Consider the following 27,884-nt stretch of genomic DNA (forward strand, 5'->3'; position numbering starts at 1 on the left):
CTGCCTCTCATATCGAGCCACGCTTTGCTACTCACAATGCTACATGTGTACACTACAGTATACAATTTCACTCTCCCACTCAGACTCGCTTTGCCGCACCACTCAGCGACTATCATAATCTATCTATTACTTTTTACTCTTGGTCGCTGCATTGCTCGCCATTGCAACAGTTCCTGCTGTTGTTGGTGGCGTTGTTGTTGTTAGTGGTGGAAGTGGTGGTGGTGGTGATTGTGTTATGTGTTACTGCTACTCCTACTACTACTACTACTACTACTACTACTACAATAATTCTTTTATTACAACCTCCATTTTTTATTAATCTACTTTTATTTGTATTCTATTCGTAATGCTAATCACCATCATCATCATCATCATCATCATCATCATCATCACCACCACCACCACCACCACCACAATCATCATCTTAATTATCTCTATCATCACCATGGTCTTCGTCGTTATTAGGACACTAGAAGCGACAGCATTAGCAGCTGTTGTTGAAGTATAGTAGTAACATAATAGCGGATCCAGAAGTCGTGTCATGTCAAAGTAGTAGTAGTAGTAGTAGTAGTAGTAGTAGTAGTAGTAGTAGTAGTAGTAGTAGTAGCACCATAATAGTGAAATTATTGTCACTAGTAGTAGTAGCAGTAGTAGTAGTACCATAATAGTGGAATTATTATCACTAGTAGTAGTAGTAATAGTAGTAGTAGTAGTAGTAGTAGTAGTAGTAGTAGTAGTAGTAGCAGTAGTAGTACCATAATAGTGGAATTATTAGCACTAGTAGTAGTAGTAGTAGTAGTAGTAGTAGTAGTAGTAGTACCATAATAGTGGAATTATTATCATTAGTAGTAGTAGTTGTTGTTGTTGTTGTTGTTGTTTTTATGTAGGAGGGACACTGGCCAAGGGCAACGAAAATCCAATAAAAAAAAAAAAAGCCCACTGAGATGCCAGTCCCAGGAAAGGGTCCAAAGAGGTAGTCAAAAATTGAAGGATGTGTCTTGAAACCTCTCTCTCGAAAGAATTCAAGTCATAGGAAGGTGGAAATACAGAAGTAGGCAGGGAGTTCCAGAGTTTACCAGAGAAAGGGATGAATGATTGAGAATACTGATTAACTCTTGGGAGGTGGACAGAATAGGGGTAAGAGAAAGAAGAAAGTCTTGTGCAGCGAGGCCGCGGAAGGAAGGGAGGCATGCAGTTAGTAAGATCAGAAGAGCATGAAAATAGCAAAAGAAGATAACTAGAGATGCAATATTGCAGCGATGAGAGAGAGGCTGAAGACAGTCAGTTAGAGGAGAGGAGTTGATGAGACGAAAAGCTTTTGATTCCACCCTGTCTAGAAGAGTGATATGAGTGGAACCCCCACCCCCCCCTAGACATACTGTATGCAGCATACTCCATACATGGACGGATGAGGCCCTTGTACCTAGTTAGCAGCTGGTGGAGGGTAGTAAGAAAAACTGGCGGAGACGTCTCAGAACACCTAACTTCATAGAAGCTGTTTTAGCTAGAGATGAGATGTGAAGTTTCAAGTTCAGATTGTATGTAAAGGACAGACCGAGGATGTTCAGTGTTGAAGAGGGGGACAGTTGAGTGTCATTGAAGAATAGAGGATAGTTGTCTGGAAGGTTATGTCGAGTTGACAGATGGAGGAATTGAGTTTTTGAGGCATTGAACAATACCAAGTTTGCTCTGCCCCAATCAGAAATTTTAGAAAGATCAGAAATCAGGCGTTCGGTGGCTTCCCTGCGTGAAATGTTTACTTTCTGAAGTGTTGGACGTCTATGAAAAAGACGTGGAAACGTACAGAGTGGTATCATCAGCGTAGGAATGGATGGGCAAGAAGTTTTGTTTAGAAGGTCATTGATAAATATTAAGAAGAGAGTGGGTGACAGGACAGAACCCTGAGGAACACCACTGTTAATAGATTTAGGAGAAGAACAGTGACCGTCTACCACAGCAGCAATAGAACGGTCAGAAAGGAAACTTGAGCTGAAGTTACAGAGAGAAGGATAGAAGCCGTGGGAGGGTAGTTTGTAACTCAAAGCTTTGTGCCGGACTCTATCAAAAGCTTTTGATATATCCAAGGCAACAGCAAAAGTTTCACCAGTGCGTATGTACGTTCTGGTTGTGCTAGACGCAGCAGTAATAGTCGTCGCAAGACCACAATAGTGGAAGCAGTAGTAGTAGTAGAAGTAGTAATAGTAGTAGTAGTAGTAGTAGTAGTAGTAGTAGTAGTAGTAGTAGTAGTAGTAGTAGTAGTAGTAGTAGTAGTAGTAGTAATAGCAGTTATTTTTTAGGTAGGAGGGAAACCGGCCAAGGGCAAGAAAACTATACGAAAAAAAAAAAAAAAGCACGCTGTGGAGTCAAAAGCAGTTATCAAAATTTAAAGGGTAAGTGTCTCAAAATCTCCATCTTAAAAGAGTTCAAGTCATAGAAAAGAGAAAATACAGGAGCAGGCAGGGAGTTCCAGAGTATACCAGAAAACGGGATGAATGATTAAGAATACTGGTTAGCTCTTGCATTTAAGAGATGGACAGAACAGATATAAGAGAAAGAAGAGTCTTGTGCAGCTAGACCACAGAGGGAGGGGAGGCATGCAATTAGCAAGATCAGAAGAGCAGTAGGCATGAAAATAGAGGTAGAAGATAATAAGAGATGAAACATTGCGGCAAAAAGAGAGATGCTGAAGACAATCAGCTAAAGGAGAGGAGTTGATAAAACGAAAAGCTTTTAATTCCACCCTGTCTCAAAGAGCGGTATAAGAGGAACCCCCATACATGTCAAGCATACTTCATATATGGGCGGATGCGGCCCTTGCACAGAGTTAACAGCTTTGGCGGGGTGGAGGGTGAGAAAAACTGGCGGTGACGTCTCAGAACACCGAACTTCGTAGAAGCTGTTCTAGCTAAAGATGGGATATGAAGTTTCCAGTTTACATGACTCTATGTAACAAAATTTAACTTTTGTCTTGTATATGGCCCCAAACCATAATTTTCCAGTTATTTCCATCTAAACAAAATAGAAAAAAAAATTGATCCTAAAACTTTGCTTTTGTGGTTAGAACAATGAATTTACATTTCTATCTTATTTTATTATAGTATGGGTTACTATTGCTTTTCATGTCAGGTAAAAACCTTTGCAAAATCTCAGTTCCTTATCTAATTGCTTTTGAAATATTGCAAATAAGTTAAAACAATAAAAGAAAGGATATCAAGTGTTCTAAAGATTTTAAATTTTACAAGATCATTCTTGAACTGACCAGATCTGGCAAGAAATTTCTCATATTTAGTAGAATTTGCTCACTTCTCAGAAATCTTCTTAAATCTTCCACAGTGTTCTACCAGACACTTTTAGAAGTTTCTATTCATTTCCAGAATATTCTAGAACTTTCTAGAATACAGTAGAGATATGAAGAAGTATCAAGAATTTTATAGCATCTACAAGGATTTTCTAGAATGATTCAGAATATTCTAAAGTAGGTTCAAGAATATTCTAGAAAAATTGAGAACATTCTGGAACACATCCTAGAAAGACTAAAAATATTCTAGAGTACTGTTTGACCACCAATCAATTCTGTTTTATCTGCCTGAAAAGACACATCACAAGAGGTGAAATGGCATTAAGAGCCTGCAGTCATTCTCCAGATGCATTCTGGTACATATATGGTCAGTTCATTAGGACAAGAGCAAAGAAATTCTCTGTAACAGGATCTGGGAAAATGTGTGAAGTTTACAAAACATATTTTGCTGTGCCAACTGGGGACCAAGACAAGACCTGGGCACCTCATTTTGCCTGTGAACATTGTAAGAGAACACTAGAAGGTAAAATAGCTGTTAGTTTTCAAGAGTAAAATCCAATTAAGAATTAAGAATAAAAATAAAATAAGTTTAACAGAAACTCATACTGTTGCTCTTTTACAGGATGGTATGGAGGAGAAAACAGAGCCATGAAATATGCTATTCATAGAAAATGACGTGAACCTACTGATCACCCAACTGACTACTTTTTCTGCATGGTGGATCCCACCAAATGACGATCTGGGAAAAATGCACTTGCTGTTTTCCATCCAAACATTCCATCTTCCATTTCACCAGTACCATACAGTGCTGATTTTCCTGTACCAGCTCCTCCAGAAGGAAGTCAACTATCAGAAGAAAGCAGCAAGTCAGAAGATGAGCTAAACAGAGAGGAAGACTGACATCACAGATACTTTTGTAGTTGAGAGGAATCCTTACTACCCAAACCAAAGAGGCCTCAGTGACCTCATCATAGATCTTGGTTTGACAAAGTCAGATGGTAAGCTTTTGATTTCAAGGCTGAAGGAATGGGATTTACTTGATGACAGTGTGCAAGTGACCAGCCAAAGAAAATGTCATAAACATTTCTCCGGCTTCTTTGCAAAGGAGGATGCTACTGCAATGATGTATCAGGCTTGTTTGATGCTATTGGAATTGCTTGCAATTTCAAATGAATTGAGACTTCATTGATAGCTCCTCCAAAAGCCTGGAAGCTGTAATTCTGCACAATGGAAACAAGTATCCATATTTGCCTCTTTCTCATTACGTGCATCTTAAAGAGGAATACAGCAGTGTAAAACTTGTACTGGAAACTTTGAACTACAACAAATATGGTTGGCAAGTTGATGGAGACTTTAAGATGGTGGCTTTCTTGATGGGACTGCAAAGAGGTTTTACCAAGAATCCCTGTTTTCTTTGCCTTTGGGTCAGTAGAGACAGAGCAGCACATTACTAGAGAAAGCAATGGCCTCCAAGCACTGACACCACAGTGGGAACACACAATATTAAACGTGAGCCATTGGTGAATCTTCAAAAGGTTTTTGTTTCCTCCACTACATATCAAACTGGGTCTCATGAAATAGTTTGTTACAGCTCTTGACAAGGAGTCTGCTGTGTTCAAATATCCTCAAGACTTCTTTCCTAAGCTTTCAGAGGCAAAGGTGAAAACTGGTATGTTCAAGGGGCCACAAGTAAGGAAAATTATGGAGTGCTCAGAATTTCCACTGAAGTTCACAGAAAAGGAGAAAAAAGCTTGGGAGTGTTTCATTGCTGTAGTACATGGCTTTCTTGGCAACAACAAGGCTGATAACTATATGAAACTGGTTTAAACTTTAGTGAAAAGCTATAGTGAGATGAGCTGCAGAATGTTATTGAAGGTCCATATCCTAGATGCTCACCTCGACAACTTCGAGGAGAATAGGGGAGCGTATCCAGAGGAAGAAAGGGAGGGCTTTCACCAAGATATAATAAACTTTGAACAGAGTTATCAGGGATCCTTCAATGAAAACATGATGGGAGTACATTTGGGGGCTCATACGTGAAAGTGATTTGTTGTATTCACGCAGATCAAGAAAAACTGTTCATTTTTTAATTCTAAAAATTAGTTTCAGAAGTTTTAAAATAATTTTTTTTTTTTGTCCAACAATGGTGAAAATGGTGAAATTTTGCTATTTTGGGTTAAAAAAAAATCTAAAAATAAGAAAAGCAAAGTTTGACAGGAATAATGGACATTTTCTATTGTTTTGCAATGAAAACAGCTAGAAAATAACACTTGCTTGTCAAAGACAAAAATCGTGTTACATAGTGTATAAGAAAAGGACAGACCGAGGATGTTCAGTGTAGAAGAAGGGGACAGTTGAGTATCATTGAAGAAGAGGAGATAATTATCTGGAAGGTTGTGTCGAGTTGATAGATGGAGAAATTGAGTTTTTGAGGCACTGGGCAATATTAAGTTTGCTTTGCCCCAGTCAGAAATTTTAGTGGGGTCAGAAGTCAGGCATTCTGTTTACGTTGCGTGAACTGTTTACTTCTTAAAGGGAAGGACGTCTACGAAAAAAACGTAGAATATTATAAGGTGGTATAATCAGCGAAGAATTGGATAGGACAAGAAGTTTGTTTAGAAGATAATTGATGAATAATAGGAAGAGAGCGAGTGACAGGACAGAACCCTGAAGAACACCACTGTTAATAGACTTTGGAAAAAAGTGTCCGTCTACCACAGCAACAGTAAAATATTCAGAAAGATAACTTGCGATGTAGTTACAGAGAGAAGGATTGAAGCCGTAGGAGGCTAGTTAGAAAAATCAGAGCTTTGTGCCAAACTCTTTCAAAATGCTTTTGATATGTCTAAGGCAACAGCAAAAGTTTTACCAAAATCCCTAAAAGAGGATGACCAAGAAGTAGTAAAAATAGTAGTAGTAGTAGTAGTAGTAGTAGTAGTAGTAGTAGCAGGAGCAGGAGCAGGAGCAGGAACAGTAGTAGTAGTAGTAGTAGTAGTAGTAGTAGTAGTAGTAGTAGTAGTAGTAGTAGTAGTAGTAGTAGTGGTAGCAGTAGTAGTTGGCACTATTATCATAAGGAGTACATTGCCTGTGTTCAACGCTCGACTTACCCATCCTAAGCCACATTTGTTCTCCTTTAGGGCCGCCCACACGCCCAGCACGGATGTGAAGAGCACCACACCGCCTGCACCCACCAAGCCGTACGCCAGATGAATGAGAGTGGGCAGGTGGTCAGGTGTGGGCGCCAGGACAAGCATCACGTCACGTCCATCCCCAGCCACGCACCACACGCCCACTACCATCACTGCCACGCCCGTCACCTGAGGAGAGTAAGTACACTCAGGGGATAAGCAAGACCCAGTTATCGCCACCTTGACCTTTTGACTGCTCATGCCATTATGACGCCTGAGTAACCATGAGGGACGTTACTAATCAAAATTAAAACTACAGATACCGAAAATTTCGAACTTTTTAATAATCACTTATTTTGCTGTCAGCTGTGTCTTCAAAATTATATTCTTACAGTAAACTTGCAGCTTACAATTTATTAAGCTTAACGGGAAGCCATGGGAGTCAAAGAGTACTACGTATTACAAGGGAAGTAATTCAGGAACATTTTATAATCCTTTGTAAGATGTTCCCTAAAAGGAATGGATGGAACTGTATTTCTTCTTCGACCCGAGGAGGAGCACTGCGTAAAGGAATATCGGTGAGAGTATTGTAGGTGGTAAGGATTCCTGTCACCTGCGCCACATTGGTACCTGGAAATCGTTGGATCGAGCTGCGCAAATAATCAATTGCAGCTGCCTCGTCCTGCTTTGCTGCACCGTTTCTTTAATGGGTCATGAATTGCTTCGTTCTTCACAGGTTTCGTTGTTCTTTCTTCTAACACTAATCTACAGATGTTCTCATTTACCACTTGCATTCATGATAAATCTCTCTCTCTCTCTCTCTCTCTCTCTCTCTCTCTCTCTCTCTCTCTCTCTCTCTCTCTCTCTCTCTCTCTCTCTCTCTCTCTCTCTCTCTCTCTCTCTTTTTCTTTCTTTGTTAATGTACCTCTAAATGTTCCCAAATTAGTTCATATTATATTTATGAAACCTTGCGGGAAGATATCGGATGCGAACTCTCGTATACATTCCCGTACAATTATATCCATTGGAAATTAATTGAAATCATTATATCATCATGAATTAACAATTCACGTATTTGGTCTCAGATTTACTGTTCCAAACGCTTTTCTCTTCCCATCTTTCGCGGCCTTCCGTTTTCCTCATTCGACCTCACTAAGGGCTGGATTTTTCCAGAATTTACAACTATGATGAAATGGTTAAAATATTGATTAATTTCTGCATTAGAGATGTGAATAAAAATAGAATGTCTTGTGCAGTGGGATTGCGAAGGAAAAGGTGAAAATATGCAATTTGGAGATTTAGAGATTAATAACATCATAATATAGTAAGAAACAGCAAAAGATGAAAGCACTGCGGCGAACTGTGAGACTTAAGACAATAACCTGGAAGATATGAGTTGATGAAGCTAATATCCTTTAACTTCTATCTGTTTAGAAATGTGTGAAAGGAGTGCAAGCGAAATTTCATAAACCGGTGGTTAAGATGCGTTATATGAAGTCGGCTTCTGTCTCGGAAAGAATAACCGAAAAATGCTTTAAAACTGATTGAGTAGTTAAAGAATTAAAATTAAAGCTAAAATTTATAGCGAAAGACAGTCCTTACACATTCATTGCATGTGAACCTTTCATTACTTATACTAAAGAGGGAATATTCATTGAGAAAAATGTAGTTTATTGTTTTAATCCTCCAGAACCATTAATCACAATATTGAGTAAAGATTGGGTGACAGGAGGAAATAGTGGACACAATCCCTTCCAATACTGTACATCTTCCTTTATCTATCTTAAATGGAGATACGTAGAGCGTGATGGAGGTGGTGATAGTGATGAGAGAGGAAGGGATGGTGCAATGTGAGATGGGTTAAAAGAAGAAGGGATATATGATGGCGAGGATAGACGGGGAATAGTGTTTATGTCATGGTGATTGGAGCGAGAAGTGGTGGTGAACGATAAGTGGCAGCAAAGAAAGAGCAGGAAGTGGATGTGATAAATGCCGACAGGTGTTGTGAATGGTGATGGGAATAATAAGAGGGGATTAGCAGCAAAATGGTCGAGGGATGGTGAAAAAGGAATCACTGATTATAAAATGATGATTGGGTAATAGGTACTGGTGGCAATGACAGGTGACATGGCTTTTAATAAAGGTGTGTATGGCCGGCACACACACACACACACACACACACACACACACACACACACACACACACACACAATGAGCTCTTAGATCTTTCCGTAGGGAACGGTTGGCTGTGTCGCAGTACCAGCAGGCGACCATGGGTGAATAACGCCCGCGCGCGCGCTTGTGTTTGTGTGTGTGTGCGTGTGTACCACAAGCAGGAGAGATAGATGTGAAAGACATGTATCAGCAAGGAAACCCAACGTTAAGAGGACACAGCAAGACAATTTACATGTGAAGAGGAGAAAATAATGTCTTGAAGTTTATCAAATAGACGAATAGCTCAGTGCAATGTGTTACCAAAGAAAATTGTGTGTGCAAACAAGATACATAAATATAAAGAAAAATGTGACATTTTAATAATGAAAGATTACGAGTTTCACTCAGTCCTGCAATTTTACATATGAATAATGAGAACACACACACACACACATTTATACGCACAGATAATCACACACACACACACACACACACACACACACACACACACACACATTTATACGCACAGATAATCACACACACACACACACACACACACACACACACACACATTTATACGCACAGATAATCACACACACACACACACACACACACACACACACACACACATTAATACGCACTGATAATCACACACACACACACACACACACACACACACACACACACACACACACACACACACACACATTTATACGCTCGGATAATCACATACACACACACACACACACACACACACACACACACACACACTACCCTCGTGACTTCTGGTATCTACCCAAAAATATCTCCAATAACTTTGCTTCTTCTTCTTTCGCTCCTTTATTTCAACCAGATGGCACCACTGCTATCACATCTATTTCTAAAGCTGAACTCTTCGCTCAAACCTTTGCTAAAAACTCTATACCTTGGACGATTCTGGGCTTGTTCCTCCCTCTCCTCCACCCTCTGACTACTTCATGCCACGTATTGAAATTCTTCGCAATGATGTTTTCCATGCCCTCGCTGCCCTAAACCCTCGGAAGGCTTATGGATCTGATGGGGTCCCTCCTATTGTTCTCCAAAACTGTGCCTCCGTGCTTGCACCTTGCCTAGTCAAACTCTTTCAGCTCTGTCTGTCAACATCTACCTTTCCTTCTTGCTGGAAGTTTGCCTACATTCAACCTGTTCCTAAAAAAGGTGACCGTTCTAATCCCTCAAACTACCGCCCTATTGCTTTGATTTCCTGCCTATCTAAAGTTTTTGAATTTATCTTCAACAGGAAGACTCTTAAACATCTATCACTTCACAACCTTCTATCTGATCGCCAGTATGGGTTCCGTCAAGGCCGCCGCTCTACTGGTGATCTTCTGGCTTTCCTTACTGAGTCTTGGTCTTTTAGAGATTTTGGTGAAACTTTTGCTGGACGTATCAAAAGCTTTTGATAGAGTCTGGCACAAAGCTTTGATTTCCAAACTACCCTCCTACGCCTTCTATCCTTCTCTCTCTGTAACTTCATCTCAAGTTTCCTTTCTGACCGTTCTATTGCTGCTGTGGTAGACGGTCACTGTTCTTCTCCTAAATCTATTAACAGTGGTGTTCCTCAGGGTTCTGTCCTGTCACCCACTCTCTTCTTATTATTCATTAATGATCTTCTAAACCAAACTTTTTGTCCTATCCACTCATACGCTGATGATACCACCCTGCACTTTTCCACGTCTTTTCATAGACGTCGAACCCTTCAGGAGGCAAACATTTCACGCAGGGAAGCCACCGAACGCCTGACTTCTGATCTTTCTAAAATTTCTGATTGGGGCAGAGCAAACTTGGTATTGTTCAATGCCTCAAAGATTCAATTCTTCCATCTATCAACTCGACACAACCTCCCAGACAACTATCCCCTCTTCTTCAATGACACTCAACTGTCTCCCTCTTCTACACTGAACATCCTCGGTCTGTCCTTTACTTATAATCTGAACTGGAAGCTTCACATCTCATCTCTAGCTAAAACAGCTTCTATAAAGTTAGGCATTCTGAGACGTCTCCGCCAGTTTTTCTTATCCCCCCAGCTGCTAACTCTGTATAAGGGCCTTATTCCGTCCATGTATGGAGTATGCTTCACATGTTCCACTCATACTGCTCTTCTAGACAGGGTGGAATCAAAAGCTTTTCGTCTCATCAACTCCTCTCCTCTAACTGACTGTCTTCAGCCTCTCTCTCACCGCCGCAATGTTGCATCTCTAGCTGTTTTCTGCCGCTATTTTCATGCTAACTGTTCTTCTGATCTTGCTAACTACATGCCTCCCCTCCTTCCGCGGCCTCGCTGCACAAGACTTTCTTCTTTCTCTCACCCCTATTCTGTCCACCTCTCTAATGCAAGAGTTAACCAGTATTCTCAGTCATTCATACCTTTCTCTGGTAAACTCTGGAACTCCCTGCCTGCTTCTGTATTTCCACCTTCCTATGACTTGAATTCCTTCAAGAGGGAGGTTTCAAGACACTTATTCATCAATTTTTGACCACTACTTTGACCCTTTTATAGGACTGGCATTTCAGTGGGCATTTTTCTTTTCATTGGATTTTTGTTGCCCTTGGCCAGTGTCCTTCCTACATAAACACACACACACACACACACACATTTATACGCACAGATAATCACACACACACACACACACACACACACACACACACACACACACACACACACACACACACACACACACGGTGGCGTTCATAATAATTACACGCACCAGTGCCTGCGGCGCACTGCCTTGCCTCGGTCGCCTTGTTCCATCCTCTTGGCTTCAATCAACCTTTATAAATGGTCCAGCACCGCGACACCAAGGGCTGCCTGTCCTCATACCAGCTGTGTTCCCTGTCTAGACTCCTTGGTGTGGGCGTCCTTAATCGACAGACGCGAGCAGCAGACAACAGACAACAAAATGTAAAATTATCAGACAGAGGCAGGCAGAGGCGGAGATAATGTACGTAACAATGTGTTCCTCCACTTCCTTGTAATTTCAAACGCCGGGAGGCTCAAAATGAATCAGGGACTTGCAGTGCGAAACACACACACACACACACACACACACACACACACACACACACACACACACACACACACACACACACACACACACACACACACACACACACACACACACACACTCTCTCTCTCTCTCTCTCTCTCTCTCTCTCTCTCTCTCTCTCTCTCTCTCTCTTTCTCTCTCTCTCTCTCTCTCTCTCTCTCTCTCTCTCTCTCTCTCTCTCTCTCTCTCTCTCTCTCTTTCGACCGTGTAACAAGGCTTACGTTATTCATGCTTATTATGACCACAAAAATTCTCCTGACTAACGTGCTATACGGTTCGTTAGTAAGATAGTGCCTCCATATTTTTTTTTTTTCTTACTTTTCATGCGTAGTAGAGTAAACAAAAAAAAAGTTCGCTGAATCAGCGTTCCCTGAAAAAATAATTATATAAATAAGAAAAAAAGAAAGTTTCCGCAGAAGGATCCCCTTAAAAGAAATACAAGTTTGTTTCCAGTGGTGTCCCGATACGGCGCTCTTAATTATAAGATTTCGAGTTATGAGACGGTGGAAAAAAAAAAAAAATTGACATTGTGTTTGAGAGCACATGTTATGGGTAACTCCAGAATTTTTAAAATTATGTCGATTGTATTCACATAATGTATTACAGACAGTAAAGAGAAAAATGCAAGAAACTCCAGTAAAAAAAAAATGTCAGCATAATTAGCCTGCAAATGAAAAAGAAAAAGTAAAGAAAATATGAATGAAATTAACCGAAAAATTTATTGACTGTTAGAAAAGAAAAACACTTGAACAACTTCATCTCACTCTCCGCCTCCTTTTCCTCCACTTTCGCTTCATTCCATATACCGCTTCCCGTCCTTAACCTGCCTCGTAATATCAACGCGCAGTAAAGGTCTAACGCGTTTCCGTCACGATATAACCTTAAATTATTGTTTCTCATAAATTTCAACTTCAAGCCAGCCTTCTTGATATTATAGAGTGTGTGTAGACAGAAAATTGGGTGGAGGGATGAGTTGGCGGGTTGTGATGGGCGGAAAAGCAAACTGTTGGACATACATATTTTTGAGTTGGCAGAGGAACCTTTCTGAATATGTATCATTACTTTCACCAGTCCCGTTAATGGATGTTGTATTATTTTGCAATGTAATGTGTATGACTTATCACTCATCCTCCTCCTCCTCCTCATTCTCCTGCTGCTGCTGTTATTGCTGCTACTGTTATTGTTGTGGTTATTATTGCTGTTGTTGTTGTTGTTGTTGGTGGTGGTGGTGGAGGTGTTGTTGTTGTTGTTGTTGTTGTTGTTGTCGTTGTCGCTACTGCTGTTGTTGTTCACGTTATCGTCGTCGTCGTCGTTGTTGTTGTTGTCTCTACTGCTGTTGTTGTTGTCCATGTTGTTGTTGTTGTTGTCGCTACTGTTGTTGTTGTTGTTGTTGTTGCTGTTGCTGCTGATGCTGCTGCTGCTGCTGTTGTTGTTGTTGTTGTTGTTGTTGTTGTTGTTGTTTTTGTTGTTGTTGTTGTTGTTGTTGTTGTTGTTGTTGCTACTGTATTAATAATATGAACATCATCATTATCGTCATCATTACTGTATTATTTTCTAATCAATGCCAGTATCTTTATCATTGCTTTTTTTTTTTTTCCCCCTCTTTTAGCAGCAGCATCATAAGTGATGTGTGTGTGTGTGTGTGTGTGTGTGTGTGATATATATATATATATATATATATATATATATATATATATATATATATATATATATATATATATATATATATATATATATATATATATATATATGACGTATTCGTTTTCTGTGTACTCCTCCTGTAATAATAACAAAGTTGTAAAAAGACTAATTTTGGAAAACATTAAATAATGAAGAAAATTTTACAGGGAGGAGTATGATAGCAAGAATGTAGCTGCTTAAATAGGCGATGAAAGTGCAAATGAAACAGTCTGTAAATAGGGAGCATCAATAACTGTTTAGTGGAGGCATGGGCATGCTTGTACTAAGATGGGAATGTGCCTCGCAGCCATCTGTTTCAAAACCCAATATGAGCCACAAATATACATAGAAAATAGAATGCAAAATTTGTTGAAGAGGTTCATAGTTTATTAACCGTGAAGAAGATTGAAAACATGCAATTATTACTAAATTGCATATAAATAGATTCCCTTTGATCGGGTTACTAGCCTATGTAGCTGTCCGGAGACAGCTGACACGGTGACGCAAATCGTTTATTGCATTCGGTCAAACCTGAAGACATACATAATAAACATAAGACGTGCGTAGCACTACTGACCATTACACACTGTATCAACATAATGCATCACTAATCATGGATTATGCTAATTAGGGCAATCGACCCCTCGTAATACAGATGTGGAACTCACGTGTTTGGGAGGCCTGTCACGAAGCAACACCTGCGTCTGTATTGTAGTGGTACGATCTTTCCTGGAGTGGTCACACCCTTACTTGGTGGCGGTACAGAGGAATCTGTCCCTCCGGGCTTCGTTTCTGTTGGCCCTCGGCGCCTCACGCCTGCCCATCTTACCGTTAAAAAGGTAGGCGCACACTTGTTCGCATCGTACGGACGGCACGCATCGTACGCATCGGATTTTAGTATTCTTTACATTATTTCAAATGGGTCTGCGCGCATTTGACCGCGTCGTACGCATCGGACATCGGCAATGCCGACGAGGATCCCCGAAAGAGCATTCAATCCGATGCGTACGAACGATGCGGATGGAGTATGTCCTTCCAGAGAGAGCTCAGCTTCACAACTGCGGGTGGTGAATGGTCCAATGCCGACAATGTGCGCAGAAAATCCGATCCGTCCGATGCGTGCCGTCCGTACGATGCGGACCAATGTGCGCTGACCCCAAAAACAATCCGATGAGTACGATGCGTGCCGTCCGTACGATGCGAACAAGTGTGCGCCTACCTTAGGTAGGCGCATACTTGTTCGCATCGTACGGACGGCACGCATCGTACGCATCGGATTTTAGTATTCTTTACATTATTTCAAATGGGTCTGCGCGCATTTGACCGCGTCGTACGCATCGGACATCGGCAATGCCGACGAGGATCCCCGAAAGAGCATTCAATCCGATGCGTACGAACGATGCGGATGGCCTCTACGGCATTTGCCGGCAAATGTGCGACCCCATCGTCAGTTGCAGCCAGAGCGCCTTCGCGGTCGGATGCAAACCTTCTTCGGTATTTATTTTATTTTTTCTGTTTGCATAGCTATGCTTTGCTTATACATAATATATAATGTTATATTAACTCACTGACTGTTTTTAGATATGTTCCTAAATTTTTATCCTATCTACCTTGACATCATCTTCCATCAAATCAGGGAACAATGTATGAAATTCTCCAAATTCCAGCCTTTTCCTGTTTATGTTGTGAATCCATGTTTTCCTTTTTTTAACTTCCTGTTCTTCTTCTTCTGCCAGCAAACAGCTAACCACTACAATTTCTTCCTCTTCACTATCACTGTTCAACATTTTCACAACTTTATACACTAGAAAAATATGGAGTATGTCCTTCCAGAGAGAGCTCAGCTTCACAACTGCGGGTGGTGAATGGTCCAATGCCGACAATGTGCGCAGAAAATCCGATCCGTCCGCTGCGTGCCGTCCGTACGATGCGGACCAATGTGCGCTGACCCCAAAAACAATCCGATGAGTACGATGCGTGCCGTCCGTACGATGCGAACAAGTGTGCGCCTACCTTAAGTCAGCGATAGTTCCCGGATGACTCATTCCTCTACGCTGTCTACGGAGATCCCTCTTTGTCTTATCTACCCTACGCGCTATGTCATCAACTTTACCACGTAAACACGACCCTCACTATCTCTCTGCAACTAAGCTTTCCACAGCTAGTTCCTCTTACACATCTTCACTACTGCAATTAACTACTATAATGAATTCAGTATCCTTAATCCCTACTCTAATTAACTTAGTTTCGTTAGTGTTACCCATGCTTCATATGCTAGTTCACTTTAACTCTCATAACACAGATCATGTTATTTAGCATACGCTTGCTCAACAACAACTTTCACCCGCTCGGTGGTCTTTCACCCGCTCGGCGGTCTTTCACCCGCTCAGCGGTAACACTCCCCCCGTCGGGCTTTGCACGAAATTCACATAATACATAAACTCACGTAGTGCCAGCGTCATCCAACAGAGTTCGTAGCCGGTTGCCCCTTTCTCAGCAGTGAAGGGGTTAGAGTTGTGCACACGATATTTCTCCACAGGAGAGAGCAGAAAAGTCTCTTCATCTGATCGGATGACTGACAATTCAATATGGCCATTACCTGAACTAGACAACGGCACGTGGTGGGAGAGCAATTACGTTAATGAGTGTACAAAACCCCGACATTTGCGTTATGGTGCAAGCTACGGGGAAAAAACTCCGTAACGTAGTCACTCCCACCACTGCCGAGGCACCATTATGTGCAGGACTGACTAGTGATATCTTCAACTACACGGCAATCACTGGGAATCGGTCAGTAAAGCCTTGACATGTTTCCAGCCCCGCCTATATGTTTCATTCACGACAGGTTTCATCCTCTTCTCTGGTATATTACGTTCAGTTCAGCTCCGAGAGTTAATAGTCCTTCCGAAGTGGCCTTGCTTCCTCTCGTGTCCATGCAAGTTATTTGAGTCCAAGACGTTCGTCCCTCTCGCTTGAACGCCGTTGCAGGCAGCCAATGATAGTGTCTCGCCTCTGTAAATACACAACCATAAGCACACAAATCACTCCCTGGTAGTGTCTAGCCTCTGCAAGCACACAAGCTCACCCTCTGGTGGTGTTTAGCCTATGCTAGCCTATACTAGCACTTTCTGGTGGTGTCTGATCCCTGCAAGCACACAAGCTCACTTCCGGATGGAGTTTGGTCTCTGCAAGCACATAGACTCCCTGCACCCTGCTGGTGTCTAATCTCTGCAAGCACATAAACTCCCTGCACCCTGCTGGTGCCTAGTCTCTGCAAGCACATAAATTCCTGCTGGTGTCTAGTCTCTCAAGCACCAAGCACATAAATTCATTCCCTGATGGTGTCCAGTCTCTACACATAAACTCGTTCCCCGATGGTCTAGTCTCTGCAAGCACCAAGCACACAAACTCATTCTCTCACCAAACTGACTGAAGGACTGGACTCCCTTAAGGACTGATACAAACTCTTTCTTTAATAGCCCCTGCAAGCACACAAACTCGTTCTCTGGTGGTAGCCTCTGCAAGCACACCAACTCGTTCTCTAGTAGTAGCCTCTGCAAGCACACCAACTCGTTCTCTAGTGGTAGCCTCTGCAAGCACACCAACTTATTCTCTGGTGGACTGGTGTCCCTTAAGGACTGACTGAAGGACTGACTGAAGGATTGGGGTCCCTTAAGGACTGATACAAACTCGTTCTCTTGTAGTAGCCTCTGCAAGCACAGACTCGTTCTCTAGTGATAGCCTCTGCAAGCACACATACTCGTTCTCTAGTGGTAGCTTCTGCAAGCACACCAACTCGTTATCTAGTGGTAGCCTCTGCAAGCACACAGAGTCGTGCTTTTCTTTGTATCTCTCACCGAGCTGCGGATGTCGTTGCAATCGTCCTTTTAGACCCTGTAGTCTTTGTTCTGTCATCCTCTTGCTCCATGCCCGGACCTTACATTTAATTTGTCCGGTATAAGCAGAAATTAGGGTCTCTAGTTTGACGATAGCAGGCATACCCATGACTTCGACATGCTGTTGGAAAGCTTGCTTCAGCTCCCAAATTCAAAACAGGTTCCTTCACTAAATGTGGGTGACACTCTCTTTGAGAGTTGTAAGCCTCTAAGGAGCTTGACAAATCCATCACACTGTGATTCTTCATCAGCTTATGTTGTCTTATTCAGCCCTGTGTCCTCCCCCTGGTGAAGCACTCCCAGCAAGACATCAAGCGTGGCTACAGAAGATTCTTTAGCCTTCCCCTGGTTTACTGATCCGGTTCAGGCTCAATTTCTATGAGTTCTTGAGGTGATGTTCTTCAGGACACCTTATCGATCCCTTTGCCGGATTCACTTTGTTCCGGATTATCTTCGGTCAGGAGAGTCATTACTGATTGTTGTATCATTTGAACTGCGTCAGAAAGAGAATCCGCCTTGTGCTCCAAACCTGGTGATGCTAAAGAGAGGGTGGTGGTGTTACCCTCCTAAACACTCTTGAGTGAGCCCTTGTCATCAACATCATCTTTCCTTCGAAGTGTCTCCGCTTCCTCTTGTCGGTCCATGCTGGCCAGCTACGTTGGACAAACTTACGTATTTCACCTCAGCGCTGATGTATGTACTCCATGATGGTGCCCCGCCAGTGCGAAGACACGGCCACTCCACGGTGTCTCACCTGCGCGAGGACACTGTCATTCTACAGTGTCTTGCCAGCACGAGGACGCAGTCATTATACAATGTCTCGCCTGCTCGAGGACACGGCCACTAAACGGTGTCCTGCCTGCGCGAGGACACAGTCATTTTACGGGAGAGCATGCCGGAATGGAATAGGGAGCTAGTAGTGCCCATCTACTATATTCCATTTCCTTGGCCATAGATTGATGACCTCTTTATCCTCCATTGAATAGGCTTCTCCTTCGTAGTTGAGTTCACAACCTCATATAGCTTCTATACTTTCTTCCAAAACTTCTGCACCCTTGAGGTGAACATTCTACCTCTGTTGTTCTCAGAAGAGTCAGATAAGTCGTCCCCATCATTCCTAATGGGTCCATTTACAGTCCATCTTAAAGGGGTACGCGTCGCAAAGGGCTCTCCATGGCTCCCTGTCCTCACCTCGAGTGGAATGAATGCTTGTGGTACGTCCAGACCTATCATTAAATGCACGTTCAATGGTGTTTTACATGGCGTAACTCCCCTCAGGTGGTCCCACGATCTGACCTCTTCATTACTGACAGCAGCTGTCGCCAAGGTAGCCGGTAAGTGTTTAACAACTAATGTTCTCGGGATTTCGACAGGTCGACGCTTCCTCGTTCCCACGCTAACCGCGACCAAGTTGATCTCTTGTGCCTTCAGGATCGACGTCTCTCTCATGAGCATGTCTATGGAAAGGGACACTGGTCTCCCCTCAACTAGAAGTTGGTAAGCCAAGTGTTCAGTACAATATGATCGGTCGCTGCCTGAATTTAAGAGGGCCCCAGTAATCAACCCTGTCTGTCCCCTTGAGGGTTTTCTTACATTAACCTTCACTATAGGTAAGGAGCCTTTCTTGCGGCTTGATTGCGAGGCAGAACTGTCGTTCCCACTCCATTGATCATTGCTGGTGTGGCTTATCTCAGCTCCTCTCACCCACCTAGTTGGGTTTCCCTGTGCTATCATCGTCACAGTCCGTTTGTCTCTTGCTTCCCTTTCTTCCTTCACTCCTCTGCCATTTGACCGTGTGATGGTTACAATCGGGCTGACACTGCTTCTTTGTCGTTTGTTGCCATGCTGTTTGCTCTCTTAGCGATAATCTGGTTGTTCACTGGCCCCTTTTAACCCCCTTTCGTTGTTCCCAGAGGCGTTTGGTAATGTTTCATCATCCGTTGGTCTCTTGGGGCCCAATGGGTTCCTCATAGGGAAATGTAGAAGGTCCAAATGATAGTAAGTGCATCCCACAACTCCACAGAGCTTGTGGCATCTGCATTCCGCCATCTGGTGTCCTTTACCCAGGCATGCGTAATATCGTTTCTCATCTCTCACTAGTAGTGTTCTAGCCCGTACAGACATGTCACCGAAAACAGGGCAACTATGAAGAGTGACTTCCCTGGCACGCCATACATAGTTCATCTCATCTACCATGGTTTTTCTCCACTGACGTCACCAGCCCCACTGGTATCTTATATGATGGTAGGGAAGCTCCTACAGATCTACTTTGCCATATGCTCGGATGTTGTTGGGTCTTAGCCAGTCATGCCCATTTTGCTTACTCTAACGTTTCTCTGAGGAATACTTGAAGCCACTCGATGCGTGGGAACTCACCATCATGGCTTTTCCGATATTCAAAGAGGCTAGTTTCGTAAACTCTTGCAATCTTCCTCTAAACCGCTCAGCTATCAGTCTCACCGACCCTTGTGTGTCTGTGTCCCTCATGTATCTCAGGTCTCGTAGGTTCCTTAAACAATTTACAAGGTCTTGTACTAAGTCTTTCAGGCCTTGTATGTCATTCCAACTTACAGTTGCTCCATGCCAAACTTTGTTGACTAGTTCACTAATGTATGTTTCTTTGTCTCTGTACTCCTCGTCCAAGGTGGCGAATGCTTGTTCATATCCCAGTTTTGGGTCTTTAATTCGTATACTTCTTGCAATGTCGCCATTATGGGTACAGCATAACCTGATAAGATCATTTTATTGAGCTTCGCTCTGAACCTCCACCTCGTCACCTCCACGTGGTCCTTGAAGGCCTGTCGAAATTCCCAATAGTCCCCACAAGAACCTTCACTAAATGCAGGTGGCGGCATGTAAGAGAGTCTCATGGTGTCTATCGTTTCTTTCATGCTTGGAGCCAACGCCTCACCCTCAGACTGTCTTCTGTCTCTTCCCTTTAATGCTTCCACTGCTGGGCCATCCCCATGTTGGGCGTCATACCCTACCTTCTCTCTCTGTATCACATCCACTGACTGGCCACCCTCTTGTTGGGTGTCGCACTCCGCCATTGGTTGTGTCGGGAAAGGGGCGTCGTGTCATGTTGGTTTTCTTCCCTGCATTCTTCCCTTTCCCTCTCTGATTAGGGTGAACTTTCTTCCCCTGGTAACGTATCTGGGCGCGTTCCCGGCTGGCACTAGGCAAATCTCTTTCTCCCTCTGCTCTCTCTTCCCCTCATCAAGACAATCTTTCTCCCCCTGGTTTCGTACTGGGGTCTGTTCTTGGATGGTTTCACGAGGACGAGGTTCAGTTGGCAACGCGGCGCCACGCCCCGTTGCTCTTGCTAATTTCTTCAGTTCTTGCATTGTCTCCATCGCTTCCTTCCTCTGGGCACGTTTTTCCATGACTACTTGCATCAATTATTGCATCATCTCTTTCATCTCCCTTATTTGTGTAGATGTTTGTGGATACTTCTTCGCTTCAAGAGAATTGTCATCCAGGTGAGCCTCATTCACTGACTCTTCGTTTCGCGTTGAGCTCGGTCCGCGAAGGATTGACCGAATGCAATAAACGATTCGCGTCACCGTGTGGGTCTAAAATCCTTTAGCTGCCTCCGGGCAGCTACAGTCAAACATGAGGTCTTCTGTGAACGTCTAGCGAGCAACACCATCGGAAGGGAGACGCTGACGGGCCTCCAGAAGGGACCGATGTAGTTCGTCCTCGCAGAGGACGGAGCAGAGAAGTGACGTGCGGAAAGATGACGCGCGGGGTGGGCATCCTCGTCCTGCCAGAGGACGGAGCGGAGAGGTGGCGCCACCGAGTATGTTCGTGTATACGTGTGCCGAGGACGGGCGAGTAGCGGAGGAGGCCCATCCGTCCTGCCTCGAAGGTGGGCAGCGAGTGTATGTGCGTGTGTGCGTTGCCGAGGGCGGGTGCGCAGCGTGCGGGGCACCTCCGTACTGCTTCGCGGGCAGACAGCGAGTGTGCGTTCGTGTGCGTGTTGCCGAGGGCGGCCGCGCAGCGCGCGGGGCACCTCCGTCCTGCCTCGAGGACGGGCAGTGAGTGTGTGTTTGTGTATGCGTTACCTGGATAGGAGACTGGCACGGTGCCCTCGTTCCTGGCGCCCGGAGGTGTCCAACGCACGTGGTTCAGCCGGGAAGGGAGAGAGGTAATTTGCGCACGGGTGTGTGTATATGTGAGTAGGTAAGGTATGGTGAACACCACGCGCAGTGTGACGAGTGTACATCAAATGGTGGACAATGATCAAGAAATCTGATGTGACAGCAGAAGCAGCGAAGCAGCGATACTAGTCCTTCAGTGAGTACTTAGTGAGTCCTTAAAGGACACTAGTCCTTCAGTGCGTCCTTCAGTGAGTCCTTAAGTTACACTAGTCCTTCAGTGAGCCCTTCAGAAAGTCCTTAAGGGACACTAGTCCTTCAGTGCGACCTTCAGTCAGTCCGTCAGTCCTTCAGTCTGTCCTCCAGTGATATCAGCCTTCCTGGCAGCCCTTCTGTAACACCAGTCCTGCAGACTCACCTACCAACCCCCTCAGCTAACACCCCTTTAACAAAGATCTACGCCCAGGCCCCAGTCATGGTAGATGGAAGGTCGAGCTCACCACGAAACGAAGAGTCAGTGGATGAGGTTCACCTGGAGAACAATACTCTCGAAACGAAGCAGTATCCACAAACATCCACACAAATAAAGGAGATGAAAGAGATGATACAACAACTGACGCAAGTAGTCATGGAAGAACGTACCCAGAGGAGGGAAGCGATGGAGACAATGCAAGAAGAACTGAGGAAATTCACAAGAGCAACGGGGCGTGGCGCCGCATTGCCAACAGTTGGGGAAGATGAACGGACTCGTTGTACCTCATCTGAACCTCTTCGTCGTGAAGCCATCCAAGAACAGACCCCAGTACGAAACCAGGGGGAGGAAGATTGTCTCGATCAGGGGGAGAGAGAGCAGAGGGAGAAAGAGCCTTACTTGCCTAGTGCCAGCCGGGAACACGCCCAGACATGTTACCAGGGGAAGGAAGTTCACCTTGATCAGAGAGGGAAAGGGAACGATGCAGGGAAGAAAACCAACATGACACACGATGCCCTTTTCCCGACACAACCAGTGGCGAAGAGAGGTGGCCAGTCAGTAGATGTGATACGGAGAGAGAAGGTAAGGTTCGACGTCCAACAAAGGGATGGACCAGCAGTGGAAGCGTTAAGGGGAGAAGATGGAAGACAGTCTGAGGGTGAAGCGTTGGCTCCAGGCATGAAAGAAATGATGGATGCCATGAGACTCGCTTATATGCCGCCACCTACATTTAGTGGAGGTTCTTGTGGAGACTATTGGGAATTTCGACAGGCCTTCAAGGACCACGTGGAGGCGACGAACATCCCATAAGGAACGAAGCTCAAAATGCTCCTGTCAGCTTACGCTGGACCCATAAACGCAGCGTTGCAAGGATGCATACGAATTAAAGACCCAAAACTGGGATAAGAACAAGCATTCGCCACCTTAGACGAGGAGTACGGAGACAAAGAGACATACGTTAGTGAACTAGTCAACAAAGTTTGGCATAGAGCAACTGTGAGTTGGAATGACATACAAGGCCTGAAAGACCTAGTACACGACCTTGTAAACTGTGTAACAAACCTACGAGACCTCGGATACCTGAAGGAAATAGACACACAAGGGTCGGTGAGACTGGTAGCTGAACGGTTTAGAGGAAGATTACGGGAGTGTTACGAAACTAGCCTCTTTGAATACCGGAAAAGCCATGATGGCGAGCTCTCCGGCATCGAGTGGCTTCAAGTATTCCTCAGTGAAACGTTAGAGCGAGCAAAATGGGCGTCGCTAGCTAAGACCCAACAGCATCCGAACATACGGCAAAATAGATCTGTACGAGCTTCACCACCATCATGGAAGAGACCAGTGGGGCTGGTGACATCACTGGAGGAAAACCATGGTAGAAGAGAACAACTATGTACGGTGTGCCAGGAAAGTTACTCTCTCCAGAGTTGTCCTGTTTTCGGTGACATGTCTGTATGGACAAGAACACTCCTAGTGAAAGATGAGAAACGATGTTATGCATGCCTGGGTAAAGAACACCAGATGGCGGGATGCAGACGCCGCAAACTCTGTGGAGTTGAGGGATGCACTTACTACCACTCAGACCTCCTACATTTCCCCATGAGGAACCCATTGGGTCCCAAGAAGCCAACGGAAGACGAAGCATTACCAAACGGCTCCGGGAACAACGAAAGGGGGATAAAGAGAGCTAGTGACCAACTAGATTACCGCTGAGAGAGCAAACTGCATAGCAACAAACGACAAAGAAGCAGTGTCAGCCCGATTGTAATCATCACACAGTCAAATGGCAGAGAAGTGAAAGAAGAAAGGGAAGCAAGAGACAAACGGACTGTGACGATGACAGCACAGGGAAACCAATATAGGTGGACGAGAGGAGCTGAGACAAGCCACACCAGCAATGATCAATGAAGTGGGAATGACAGTTCCGCCTGACAATCAAACCGCGAGAAAGTCGCCTTACCTATAGTGAAGGTTAATGTAAGAAAACCCTCAAGGGGACAGACAGGGTTGATTACTGGGGCCCTCTTAGATTCAGGAAGCGACCGATCATATTGTACGGAACACTTGGCTAACCAACTTCAAGCTGTGGGGAGACCAGTGTCCCTTTCCATAGACACGCTCATGAGAGCGACGTCGACGCTGAAGACACAAGAGATTGACTTGGTCGCTGTCAGTGTGGGAACGAGGAAGCGTCGGACTGTCAAAATCCCTAGAACATTAGTAATCAAACACTTGCCAGCCTCCTTGGCGACAGCTGCCGCCAGCAATGAAGAGGTCAGATCGTGGGACCACCTGAAGGGAGTTACACCATGTAAAACACCATTGAACGTGGAGTTATTGATAGGTCTTGACGTACCACATGCATTCATTCCACTCGAGGTGAGGACAGGGAGCCATGAGAGCCCTTTGTGACACGTACCCCATTAGGATGGACTGTAAATGGGCCCATTAGGAAAGATGGGGACAACTTGTCTGACTTGCCTGAGAACAACAGAGGTAGAATGTTCACCTCAAGGGCTGGAGAACGTCTGGAAGAAAGTATAGAGGCAATATTGGGTCGTCCATGAAGAAAGAGAAGCCTATTCAATGGAGGATAAAGAGGTCATCAAGCTATGGTCAAGGAAATGGAATATACTAGATGGCACTACCAGCTCCCTATTCCATTCCGGCATGCTCATCCTAAGCTACCAGACAACAAGAGGATGGCAGAACAAAGGCAACAGGGACTAAAAGGACGATTGCAACGACATCAGCAGCTCGGTAAGAGATATAAGAGAGAGATGCAAAGGCTACTTGACGCAGGTCACGCTGAGAGGGTCTTACACCCGGAAAATAGCACGGATTCAAGTTCAGGGAAGGTGTGGTACCTTCCCCATCATCCAGTCTTGAATGCAAACAAACCAGGAGAGGTGAGAATAGTATTCGACTGTGCAGCTTCATATCAGTTTGTATCGTTGAATAAAAGGGTAATGCAAGAGCTGGACATGAACAATACGTTGACGGGGGTGATCCTCAGATTCCGACAACACAGAGTGGCCCTCATGGCTGATATCAAAGCGATGTTCCACTAGGCGCGAGTAGCTCCAAAGGACCGAGACGCTCTCCACTTCCTTTGGTGGAAGGGTGGTTGGCGGCAAGAGCCCAATACTTACAGAATGACGGTACACCTTTTCGGAGGGGTGTGGAGCCCATCTTTCGCCGGATATGCCCTACAACGGACCTTTGACGACTATGGACCGCACTTCTCAGAAGAAGTCAGAAAGGCCAGACGCAGCTTCTATGTCGCTGATCTACTACTCTCAGTCCCTTCTCTGAGCAGAGCTACAGGGATGACACACCATCTGCAGCAACTATTGAACAAGGGTGGATTCCGTTTGACAAAGTGGATTTGCAATAAGAAGGAAGTCCTCGAGACGGTACCAAAACTAGAGAGGATGACAGGCATGCGAGAAGTCGTGGTAAAGGACGATAAATTGCCAACAGAAAGGGCCTTAGGGATCCTCTGGGACCTGGAAGAAGACCAACTGGCTGTCAGGATTCAAATTCCACCGCGGCCAGAGACGAAACGGGGATTTTGAGCATGATTAGCTCCATATATGACCCCCTAGGCATCATAGCCCCAATGCTTGTCAAAGCAAAATTGATATTCCAAGAAGAATGCAGAAGGAAGTCGGAATGGGATGAACCCTTATGAACCATGAATGCTGCAGCATGGCGAAAATGGTAGAATGATGTTGTCCGTCAAGAGAAAGTACGAATCCCAAGGTGGTATTGGCCTGAGAGTACCCAACTTGTGAGCACTGGGCAGATTCACCATTTCTGTGATGCTTCACAACGAGCATACGGAACGGTATCCTACTTGAGGATGACAGACGACAATGGAGTCCATCACGTGACCTTATTTGGGAAAGCTAGGTTGGCACCGCTTCAACAACAGACGATTCCACGCCTAGAACTATGTGCAGCAGTGCTGGCAGCAAACACTGATAGACACTTGAGGAACGAACTGTAATTCCAAACAAGATCAGTGTTTTGGACCGTCAGCATGGCGGTTCTTCAGTATATCAGAAACACTGAGCGCCGCTTCCATACGTTCGTAGCCAACAGAGTGGCAACGATACACGAACACTCAGACAGCGAACAGTGGTGTCATGTGCCATCAACTCAAAACCCAGCTGATGACGCAAGTCGCGGACTGCAAGGAGAAGAGCTACATGAGAACTGTAGATGGCTTCAAGGGCCCCAGTTTCTCAGACTGGATGAGACGAGATGGCCAACGTTGGTGCAGAATATTCCAGAATTGACAGACGGAGACCCAGAAGTAAAGAAGCCCTGTATCTCGTTGACAGCTCAGGTTGGACAAGAAGCATATGCTGTAGAGAAGTTATGGACACGTTACTCATTATGGCATCAGCTGCTGAAAGGTATTGCTTGGCTCAGAAGATTCATCCAGTGGCGTTTTGGGAAGTTAGAAGAGGTCAGCAAGGAGAATCGGTTATCAGTTGATGAAATAAGCAAGGCAAAGGTGGCTACTCTACGTTTGATCCAGAACACAGGCTTTCCATTTGAAATGAAGAAACTTAGGGAAGGATTACCTGTTATGACTGGTGCCATATATAAACTTGAGCCCTATATAGGTGAGGATGGGCTGATGAGAGCTGGTGACCCACCCAGACCACAAGAATCCTATACTACTACCCAGGGACTATGTCGTTATGAAGCTCATCGTGAAAGAAGTGCACTCAACCAAGGCTGGCCACTCCGGCCGCGAACACACGCTAGCTGCATTACGAGAGACGTTCTGGATACCAAAGGGACGCAAGATCATTGACAGGGTTCTTAAAAGGTACGTCATACGCCGAAGATGCAACTGGAAGCCGACAGAGCAACAAGCAGACCTTCTTCCAGATCGCTTACGTCCAGAGGGAAAAGGCCATTCCTCAGTACAGGAACAGACTGTTTTGGACCCTATACCGTAAGACAAGGGCGTCCAAGAGCGAAAAGATGGGGTTGCCTATTCACTTGCCTGACGACCCGTGCCATACACCTAGAGGTGCTCACTTCCTTAGAAGCAGACTCTTTCATCAACGCCCTGGTTAGGTTCGCCTCGCGCAGGGGACTGCCAAGGCGGATAAGGTCTGACAATGGAACAAATATGGTCGGGGCGCACAGAGAGATCCAAGAGGCAAAGCTAAAATGGAACCAGAATAGCAGGGTACAAGATGAGCTCCTGCATCACCAAATCCACTGGGAATTCAACCCTCCCGCAGCCTCTCACATGGGTGAGGTGTGGGAACGGCAGATCCGCACGGTTAAGAAGGTTCTTCTGGCTGTAGTGGGTACAAAGACATTAGACGATGAACTACTCGCTACGTTCTTCTGTGCCATAGAAGAAATTGTAAATGGGCGTCCTATAACACCGACTTCGGACGACCCACGAGACCTAGAGGCCCTCACACCTCTTCACTTGCTGAGGATGTATGCTGAAACTGCGACTATTGACAACGACGTTTCAGTTACAGAGACTTACAGAAGGCGGTGGAAACATGGTCATTTCTTAGCAGACCAGTTCTGGAAACGAAGGGTGAATGAATACATGCCAACGCTACGGAGGAGACAAAGACTTATTCAGAAGCGCCACAATCTCAGCGTTGGAGATGTAGTCATCATATCGGGACACCCTCTCCCACGAAGTCAGTGGATGCTCGGCAGAATCTTTGAGGCGATACGAAGTGCTGATGGTTTGGTGAGGAAGGCTAAAGTGAAGACGAAGTATTCGGTTTTGGCCCGACCCGTTACGAAACTCTACTTACTCGAAGGTGTAGTTGGAGTCTAAGTAAAGTTTCTGGCATAACCCAACAGGGGGAGTGTTACCGCCACCAGTGATGCTGGCGGTTATGGAAGTGTTACGGAAGTAATGATGGAAGAACAAACAAATGTATGCTACATAACATGTTCTGTATTATGTGTTCTGTATTATGAGACTTGGTGTGAACTAGTGTAATAAGTTAGTAGTGTCTTAAGCTCCGGTGCTGAAGGTTAAGTAAATGAGGAGAGTGTAATCGCCAGCTGT

General features: G+C 44.6%; 1 protein-coding gene across 1 annotated transcript in view; it reads right to left on the reverse strand.

The window, feature by feature from the left end:
• Window positions 1–27,884, reverse strand: part of LOC135102779 (CD151 antigen-like) — a 100,139-nt gene that overhangs the window by 28,496 nt on the left and 43,759 nt on the right. Inside the window, exon 3 of the mRNA XM_064008283.1 lies at window positions 6,406–6,615. Coding sequence (XP_063864353.1) covers window positions 6,406–6,615 — 210 coding nt within the window. The remainder of the gene's footprint in view (window positions 1–6,405; window positions 6,616–27,884) is intronic.

This window comes from Scylla paramamosain, chromosome 8 (genome assembly GCF_035594125.1).
Source record: "Scylla paramamosain isolate STU-SP2022 chromosome 8, ASM3559412v1, whole genome shotgun sequence".
Taxonomy (NCBI): Eukaryota; Metazoa; Arthropoda; class Malacostraca; order Decapoda; family Portunidae; genus Scylla; species Scylla paramamosain.